At 33.4% G+C, this 10,485-nt stretch overlaps 1 protein-coding gene across 2 annotated transcripts; it reads left to right on the top strand.

The window, feature by feature from the left end:
* The first annotated feature begins 3,489 nt into the window (after positions 1-3,489).
* Positions 3,490-6,705, top strand: LOC107479766 (uncharacterized). Of its 2 annotated transcripts, XM_021138587.2 has the most exons (5): positions 3,490-4,210; positions 4,303-4,906; positions 4,988-5,494; positions 5,593-5,711; positions 6,172-6,705. In XM_021138587.2, the coding sequence occupies exons 1-4, from the start codon at positions 3,542-3,544 to the stop codon at positions 5,703-5,705; spliced, it is 1,893 nt and encodes a 630-aa protein (XP_020994246.1). In that variant the 5' UTR covers positions 3,490-3,541; the 3' UTR covers positions 5,706-5,711; positions 6,172-6,705. The 2 variants fall into 2 exon arrangements, with proteins under 2 accessions (XP_020994246.1, XP_015955354.1); XM_016099868.3 differs by lacking the exon at positions 6,172-6,705 and having other exon boundaries at positions 5,593-6,006.
* The last annotated feature ends 3,780 nt before the right edge of the window (positions 6,706-10,485 follow it).

The following is a 10,485-nucleotide window of genomic DNA, read 5'->3' as shown; positions in this document are numbered from 1 at the left end:
ATGAGCGCGAAATTTACAAGAACTAAACATTACATGAAGAACAAATAAGCATATTGAAAAATACCAAGAAGAGCACGGGGCAGCGACATAGAGAGGAGAGAAGGACACGAAGCAGCGGCGTTGTAAGGAGAGCACGGAGAAGGAAGAAGAGTTGTGGCAATGGAGGAACGAGGAAGGACCCAAGGAGAGTTGGGGCTTGTAGTGAGGCTTATGGCTTTGGGAAGAAACGACACTCCCAGTTAATCTTAGGGTTTCTGTTTTCTGAATGATGAATTATATATGATTTTTATTTTTATTTAATTTTTATTTTATGTTAACTTCATAAATATACAAATGATATATATTACCAAAGTAACTAGCTAGTTTAGTGGTTGCTCACTTGCTACACATGAAGGAGGTTGAATGTTCAACTTTCACCTCCTTCACTATGTATATAATTTTTATAAAACATGTTATATATAGGGGGTGCGGGTAGGGTAGGGTACACCCTACACCCGTATTGTACCCTACCTACAGGACTACCCAGACCACACTCTGCCCTATCTGCATCTGGTCAGATAATCTACCCTACCCGAACGGGTTGGACTGAGTTGGGTACCCGCGTGTAGGGTATGTATTGCCAGTCCTAACACATGTAACTGATGCAACTGTAAATTCTTTGTGGAGGATATTGTTCCTACTGTATTTGTATTTTTATGTAAACATTACAGGGCCAATTGGATGATGCTGCAAAGGAGAAAAAAAGGAGGACAAGAAGGTCCATAGGATTCAGTCCTCTTGGACAAGACCAAGCCCAAGCCCAGTTCAAGCCTCTTGGACAAGCCCAAACCCAATATAGGCCTCCTGTTCTAGTCTAAAACCAAATGAGGCTTCCAGCCCAAACTCAAGGCCATAGTAGGCTCACTGCAACAACAACTGCCTAATTTAGAATTTCAACTCGAGTCCAGTCAAAATTTTCTATTGCTAATCCACTGAATCCAGCTTTATTTAGAAAAAATCAATCAATTGTAAGGCCTCAACAAGCTCCACCACAACAATTAACAACAAGTTCAATTGATGGTATTTCTACAAAAATTTTGGCTGCAACAAATTCGAGAACAACTTTAAGAATATTTTAGTTCATTCTCATCCCTAAATTTAAGCCTTAGTTGAAGTCTTGAATGGATGAAACTGTAGTATTTTAGATATGATCGATTTGTATTTTAAATATAATTGTCTAGTATTTTGTGCAGACTTTCTTTAAACTTTAATCTTATTTTGAATTTTTGAAAGCTTAAATAATATAACAATGCTCTTATGCCTATTATAGTTATGTGATTTATTTATTTCATTTTATCAATGTGAACATCATATTCATTAGCACTAATATCCATCATAGATCATACAATGATTCAAAAATACTTATTCATTACTACATTCATAATAATACAATTATAAATACTATTGCATTCATGCATTAGCTATCTAATATGATTTACCCAGAATCCTTACTCCAGACATTCACAATAATTACAATTAAAAAATCAGTCATAAAATACACATTTCTAAATCTACTACGAGTAATTTTACTTGGAGTTTTCTAATTTCTACAATCCATTTCAAATCTCACAATTCTCTCTTCTAAATCAATTAATCTATCCTCTATTTCTTGTTTTGAACTTTGAACCTCCACAACTCCAGTAACATCATCTAACCATCTAAAAAACTTGCTGTATGACAAATTGTTCTGTAATAAGAACAAAAAAACATACCATAAATGACAGATATGAATTTTAATTCAATGGAACATTCAAAACTCAAAAAATAAAAATAAATTAAATTAACAATTACCTTATAGTTTGTGCACCCTAAGAACAACCTATATGAATTTTTTACTGTTCCAGACTTGTATATTGTTGCATATAGCTGACAATTACACTTGGGAGCAATTTATTGCTGAAGCCTCTTTCATGTGTTGAGTCACCCCTATAATTTCAACTGCTGTCTTCATTCCTTTTACTTTGGCGCCTCGTGTTTCCTGAGCTTCCGGTGCTATTCATTTTGTGTTGTGCTAAGGTTTTGTTTCAAGGTGAATAATTGAGATTCTGGACAATTAGGGTTTGGAACATGTTAAAATTAAATAACATAGAAGGACCAATTTATCCTCATCATTTAGAGTAATTCCAATGTGGCATTTAACGGACACCTCAATCACATTAACCGTCCATGTTAGCGGCGCCATTCGTCTTACTAACATAAGAATGTAACGTGTCCACGTTTTATTTCATAGGGGATCTAATTGTTACTTTTTTTTCTCAGGGTCTAACTTATTCGAACGTAAAATTCTCATAGACTTAATTGTCACTTTACACTATATTGTGTTTTCAAGTCATATTTTAAATCCTATCATTGAGTTAGGTCTTTTAATTATTTTTTCTCGTTTTATCATTTTATTATATATGGAATATAACGAGTTAATAGTCAAATTAGTGCCTTAAAGATAAGACATTCTTGAAATTCAACTTTGAAAGTTTTTTTTTTAATTAAATTGGTCATTCAAAGATTGTGAATTAATCATATTTATCCTCCAGTAACTCCATTAACAATTTTCTTCAAAGATTGATGTTGTAAAATGTTAATCGATAACATATAATACCTAGGAGTGGCAACATGTACCCTACCTGCGGGTACCCAACCCGATCCGCAGCGGGTAGGGTAGGGTACGGGTTGGATTTGGTGCGGGTTGAACTTCAACCCTACCCGATCAACCCGCACCCTATATATATATATATGTTTCAAGTAGATGTTAAACCAAAGACCTTTCACTAAATGTAAAAGATCCTTAGCCACTAAAAAAATCATTAATTGATAATTTAATAATTTTTTTTACATAAAAGTCAGTTCTATTTTAAATTATCATGAAGTTATATAATAATTTTGAATCTTTTTTATAACCCGCGGGTAGGGTAGGATTGAGTTTATATAAAAATCTCAACCCGCGAGTAGGGTTAGGGTTGGCTTCAAACCCTACCCTACCTTACCCGTTGCCACCCCTAATAATACCTGATATGTCTAATTGGATATTGACCAAATATGTTTATGAAAATTTATTAATTTAGTCATTTTTTTCAATTACAGAAATCTTATTCCGAATATGATATAGTAACTAAATTGATAGATTTTCATAAATATATTTAGTCAATGTCTAATTGAACATGTGTCGTGTGTTATCAGTTAACATTTTACACCATCAATTTCTGACGAAAATTGTGAATGGAATAACTGAAGTATAAATATGATTAATTCGTAATCTTTAAAAGTTAAATTTGATTAAAAAATCTTTTAAAGACAAATTTAAAAAATACCTTATCTTTCAAGAACTGATTTGACTATTAACTCGGAATGTAATTCTTGGATCCAAATTCTTTCGACTTGCAACAAAAGTTATATACTTATATTTATATAAAAATTAAAGCCCAAGTCAACATGAAGAAGGTTTTACCAGAAAGGAAAGATAGAGGCGCACGTTACTTGAAGCCCAAGAGGTTAATGGCGGAGGCCCATGTTCGGATGCTTTTGCACTCAAGAAGGAAGGAAGCTTCTTCTCGATCCCAGATCAGTCAAAACTCGAAACAAACACAAACACAACACACAGGTTTCAGAAGAAATGGAGACGATGAAAGGGAAGAGTGAAAGCGAATTGGTGAGGCTGTGCATAGAAGCTGCGTGCGAGAGCAGAGAGAGCATCCAGAAATGGCGGATGCAGAGGCGGACCCTCGACCATCTCCCTTCTCATCTCGCCGACGGCCTCATCCGGCGCCTGGTGTCCCGGCGGCTCCTGTACCCGTCGCTTCTAGAAGTTTTCAAACAGAGCGCCGAAGAAGTTGATTTGAGAGGCGTTAACAACGTGGATGCAGAATGGCTTGCGTACTTGGGAGCGTTTCGGCAGTTGCGGTATTTGAACCTTTCCGATTGCCACAGAATCACTTCTTCTGCTCTTTGGCCTATTTCTGGAATGGTTTCTGTTAACCACTTGCACCTCTCTAACTGCTCCAAGCTCAACGACGCTGCTATTCATCACATTCTCTCTCTCTCTAACCTCCAGAAATTACAAATCTCGCAAACAAGTGTCACCGCCAAAGGCATCAAACTTCTCGCCTCCCTTAAAAACCTCTCTCTTCTCGACTTAGGCGGCTTACCTGTTGATGACGTCTCCTTAACATCTTTACAGGTTATTTTTTCATCTTTCCTTTATTGATTTCTATCGAGTTTCGTGTTTTGTTCGCTTCATGAAAACGCTACTTCAATGTCGTGATGTCTCAGGTACTGGAAAAGTTAGAATATCTTGATCTATGGGGTAGTAAGGTATCAAATGAAGGGGCTAACATCCTCAATAAGTTCCCCAAGTTAACCTATCTAAATCTTGCTTGGACTAGTGTCACAAAATTGCCTAATTTATCATCTATTGAATGCCTCAACATGAGTAATTGTACTATTGATTCAATACTTGAAGATGATGAAGCTCCTTTGGCAAAACTTATTCTCTCCGGCGCTACATTCCGGAGCGAATCGGAGTTTCTCTTACACGCCAATACAAACTTTTTGTCCTCTCTCGATGTAGCCCATTCTGGCCTTAGTAAATTCTTCTTCTTGAGTAAATTGAAAGTGATAGAACAGCTCAATCTCAGCTCTTGCATGGTCACTGATGATTCGATTGAAATGATCGCGGGTGTTGGTGTAAGCTTGAAGAGTTTGAATCTGACTGGTACTAAGGTCAGCTCCGCAGGCATAGGGATTTTAGCTGGACATGTCTCCAATCTTGAGATGCTTTCATTATCTCAGACACTGGTGGATGATACTGCCATCTTGTATATCAGCATGATGCCTTCTTTAAAGGTTCTTGACCTTAGCAATACAATGGTGAAAGGTATTTGCTTACTTGACATATTCTGATCATGATGTATACAATGGCTGCTTTGATGCTAATTATGTTTATATGTATACTCAGGATGCTTACCACAGGAAAATACCGACCACGGCTCACCGCACTCTCTAACAGCTCTACAAAGTCTTAAACAATTAGAAAGCTTGAATTTGGAACACACACGAGTTAGGGATGAAGCTTTAAGCCCTTTGTCAAGCTTCAAAGAGCTGAGATATTTATTTCTTAAAAGTGCGTCACTTGCAGACATCTCACTTTACTATTTATCATCAATTCCTAAATTGACTAGTCTTAGTATTTGTGATGCGGTATTGACAAATTATGGGCTTCATATGTTTAAACCTCCTCAAACACTGAAACTAATGGACCTCCGAGGTTGTTGGCTCTTAACTGAGGACACTATCATGTCGTTCTGTAGAATTCATCCACAAATTGAAGTACAGCATGAACTTGTTACCATTGTTCCTCTTCACCAAGGTGGACCAAATCATCCTTCTCCGTCTCAGTTAACTTCAAAGGCTACGCAAGCAGCTAAAAAGAAAGAAAACTTGTCTATATCTCCAGATTTTATAGGTATTACCGCACTACTGAATTCTATTGCCTTAGTAATCTTTGAGATGGTATTCTTTTTTATGATATTAATTTCAGTTTTCTGGTTTATTTCGGCATAGATCAAAGGCTGAAGTATAGCAGAGACGAGTTACTTGCGTTGCAGTTCATGTCTTTGCCTGTTGTATCCTCTAGTGAGAGTGGCGATTCAATATTCAAGCAACAGTTAAATTGAATAAAGGTCTGCGTTGATGTAATTATCTAAACCGACGGTGTTGGTAATTTGTAAGGGTGCACTCTGCTTGTTCAGCTGTGTTTTGGGAAAGGAAAAAAAGTGGCCATGAGATAAGGGGCACATACCGATACCGTAATGTTGTAACTTGTAACCTATTTCTTTTGTTTTAGAGTAAGGTGACAATGAGGTCTCTTACAATTTTGATTTCGGACTAATTAGTTTTTGAACAAAAAAAATACCAATTTTGGTCCTTCACGATAGCAAACGATGGACACGTGATAACTTTCTATCAATTCATTAAGGGTTAAGTATAATTTTGAAAATTTTTTTTTATCTCCAACCTTTTTTGCTTACAAATTTGTCTTTAAGGTTTAACTTTTTTAAAATTGTCCTTCGAACTAAAATATTCTTCTCCTTCTTCTCCAAAATCCTCATGTTCTATTCTTTTTTTTTTTCTCCATCACAGAAGCAACCATATAAACAAGGCAACAAGCAGAAGCTATACATAGAAGATGAACAAGGCAATACACATTAAGGACCATAAGAAACAGAAGTCAACAAAGAGTCTTGCCTTCTTCTCCAACAAAAGAAACAGAAGCAGGAGAAACAAAACTAGAATCATGAAAGCATAATGGAATTAGAATCAACAACAATAAAGCACAACGGCGAGTGACGAGGAGCAGCGGCGACCGACGAGGAGTAGTGATGACCGGTGACCAAACGAGGAGGAGCAGCAGAAACGGCAAGCGGTGCGCGATGTCCACCCTCACAGATCTGCTGGCCTCGACATCGAGCGAGGAAGAGGAGCAGCAGCGAGATTTGATGGCGAGAACGCGAACGACGAGGAGTGACTGCAAGCAGCGGCGGCGGATTCCCTTTCCCACCTTCCCTTCCACCTCTTCTTCCCTGATCACCCCCAAGCGTGATTCACTTCCTCCTTTTCCTTTAACCCATTTTCTTTTTTTCTTTTTATTTATTTTATATTTTTTTTAGTTAAGAATAATTTGGTAATAAAAATTAAAAATTTTGGTAAAAAGAACAATTTAAAAACTAAGTTAAACCTTAGGGATGATTTTGTAAGCAAAAAAAGGTTGGAGACGAAAAAAATTTTTAGCTCCTATCTTAGGGACCAAAATCGTACTTAACCCATTCATTAACTAAAACTTATGGTGATGCTTATATATACAGTTAATTTCTCTGACGTGTCTATCTAGGAAAGATAGTAATGTAGATAACAACTTTTAGAGTGAAATTTTACCTGATTTGATAAGATTTATGAATAACAGATAATAGTTGATAAATGGTGTACGAAAACTCAAAAAATAATAAATATTTCACTATCTAAAATTATATTATTTTTTTGCTCATGTAACAGGAACAAGGCATGCATTACGGTAAATAACATAATACATGGACAATTTTACTTTATTTTGCACCATTCATTAATAGAAGAACATATATGTATACACTTTACTATCTTAAAAGACTTATCTTCGAGTATCTAATTGTCACTTTATTTTTTGTTTTCTAATATTTCCTTTTCACCAATATTAAAAGAGAAATAGATTTCTCTGATTTTTGGTAAATTTAGTTTTCTGTTTCTTCTCTTAATTTTCTTGATTCTCTTATCATCACTATAATCCTCAATATGATATCTGTCGTAGCATCAACCTTAAATCATTTCTAGTTTCTTCACTTGTTTGTTTGTCTTTTCTCATTTTCCAGACATTCTATTACCTCTCTCTCGAACACACAAATTTCTGTTTTTTTGGTTAGTTGACATGGTTTTAAACTTAATTTTTTACTTTTAGATCCGCTTCAATACATAGTTTTATTTTATGTATATGAAAAAAAAAACCCAAAAAACAAGGAAGTTACATTTTTTCCCTGTAAGAAATTTTGTAAGCGTAATAGAAGAGTTGAAACTAAAATGTTTGGGGGAGTTTAAAACGAGTAGCTTTTGAGAAATTAAACGAGTAACTAGGCACAGGATTCGGTGGTCTAGAAATCTTTGGACCACTTAATGGTTCAAGTAAAAAACATGTTTTTAGAGTTTTTTTATCAATTGTTATGTAGTTTTTGAACTAATTTTAATTACAAATCAACTCCATATATTTTATTTAATTATAAAAATAGTTTTTATTTTATAAATTATTATTTTATCAATTATCAATTATATTTATTAACAATCAAATACAAAAATAACAACCAATTATATCCTCCATTCATCCTAATAATTCCAATTGATTAAAAAATTAACTTTGATCTCGTTACGTTTGTCCATGGCTTTCAAGTCGTGTTTCCTTGAAATTCAATCGATTGGTTTACACTATATCACAAAACAATCGATTGAAAGTTGTAAGGTAGAATGGTAAAAAGCTTATACCAATCGATTGTTTATACTTTCCAATCGAATGAATGCCTCAAAACAATCGATTGTTGTTGTTACTCAATCAATTGAATTCACGAAAACAACATGGATTTGCCAAATACAATCGATTGGAAAGTGATCACATTGAAGTTTTAGCGAAATTCAATCGATTGGTAATGTAATCTAATCGATTGGAAGGTGATGAAGTTGAATGTTTTGCCAATTTCAATCGATTGGTAATATTACATAAAATTTATAAAATGTCAATGATATTTTCTTTAAATCAATTTATAAAATTTTTTAGATTTGTGTCTTATGAAAAGTAAAAAAAACAAATTATAGTAGAGTAAAACTTAGCTGAAACTAAATAACATAGTGTAACACACATCTTTGATCAATATTAAAAAAATAGCCTAATTATGTACATAAAATCCTAAAAAATACAGTTCTATCTTTTTTAATTAAGTTAGCTTTAAAATACCAATAATGCTTTTTCATGTGCTGCTTTTAATCTAAAATCCTAGAAAAAAATTGATTTAAAATATTATAATGTTATTATATTGGCACAACACTTTATTTTTGTATGATAAATATAAGTACATTTTTATATAAAGTATTTAAAGTATATAAAAATGTACTCCTATTATAATATATTATATAATATTTTTTCTAGTATCTTATTGTACAATGTGTAATTCGAATTACCATTTGATTCGAAATGTGAGTAATTCGAATCAATTTGATTCGAACTTCCTCCTACTCACGTGTTTCTACTAATTCGAATTGATACAATTCGAATTATGCTTTTATAATTTGTTCTAAGTTGATTCGAATTACTTGTATGCAATGGTTGGGAATAATTGGAGCTGTATTGATTCGAATTATTAAGGAATGTAATTCGAATAAAGTTGTTTCGAATTACATTAAAGTGTGCTTTGGTGAATTCTTGTATCATATTCTTCTTTGGCTTATATGCGTAATAAACTTCTCTTCTTGGCTTAAATACGTTTTTTACCCTCAGTTTTATATTAACTCTAAATATATTAAAAGAATTTACTCAATATATTCTAACATTTGATTTAACTAATTGCAAACACTTATCCCAAAACATATTTACAAAAATTAGAGCACTGGGTACTAATATTTTAACGAAACTAAATTTGTGCATAACACAAATAAATAAATTAAGCATACTTACTACTTGATACGCTGCTACCTTATCAATATCATATACTTTTTGTATTTTTTACTCTGCCTTACTTGAATAAAAGCAAAAAGTACTATTGATCGGCAAAATTAATTTTATAAATTACCAATCTATAAATTAATTTTATGTACCATTACCAATCGATTGAAATTGGCAAAACATTCAACTTCATCACCTTCCAATCGATTGGATTATATTACCAATCGATTGAATTTGGCTAAAACTTCAATGTCATCACTTTCCAATCGATTGTATTTGGCAAATCCATGTTGTTTTCGTGAATTCAATCGATTGAGTAACAAAAACAATAGATTATTTTTGGGCATTCATTGGATTGGAAAGTATAAACAATCGATTGGTACAAGCTTTTTACCATTCTACCTTACAATCGATTGTTTTGTGATATAGTGTAAACCAATCGATTGAGTTATCATTCAATCGATTATTTTGAAAAACCAATCGATTGAATTTCAAGGAAATACGATTTGGAAGCCATGGACGAACGTAACGAGATCAAAGTTAATTTTTTAATCAATTGGAATTATTAGGATGAATGGAGGATATAATTGGTTGTTATTTTTGTATTTGATTATTAATAAATATAATAGATAATTGATAAAATAATAATTTATAAAATAAAAAACTATTTTTATAATTAAATAAAATATATGGAATTGATTTGTAATTAAAATTAGTTCAAGTACTACATAGCAATTGATAAAAAAACTCTAAAAACATATTTTCTATCCAAAGGTTCCTAAACCACCGAATCCTGCGAGTAACTAAACAAGAGTAAAATTTCTCAAGAATTTACTCTACAAAGTTGAATCTATACTTCCCATGACGTTTTATACAATGTTGTTACCAGAGTATATTTTAATACTAACTATCGGAAGACGACGGGATTAACGGGTTAATAGCATCCATAGATGGTTAATAAGCTTTCGATCTAATCATGCATCCATATCTAAGGCTCCAAAATGTGTAACTGAGTACAGCATTGGAGCATAAGAGTTGACATGCACATTCTCGATATCCGTTCATTGCTTTCGCAAGAATAAGCATATTGCATAATTAATATTGTTCTAAATATAGTTTTACCTAAGTCCTTCTACGGTTCAGTTCAGCAGCTATCTATGAAAAACCATCTATAGAATCATCAAAAGGAAAGTTTGAGGAAAAAAGAGGGCGAAATCTCATGA

The sequence above is a fragment of the Arachis duranensis genome, chromosome 3 (genome assembly GCF_000817695.3).
Source record: "Arachis duranensis cultivar V14167 chromosome 3, aradu.V14167.gnm2.J7QH, whole genome shotgun sequence".
Taxonomy (NCBI): Eukaryota; Viridiplantae; Streptophyta; class Magnoliopsida; order Fabales; family Fabaceae; genus Arachis; species Arachis duranensis.
Note: the sequence above shows the minus strand (reverse complement) of the source record. Positions and strands in the feature narration are given on the sequence as shown.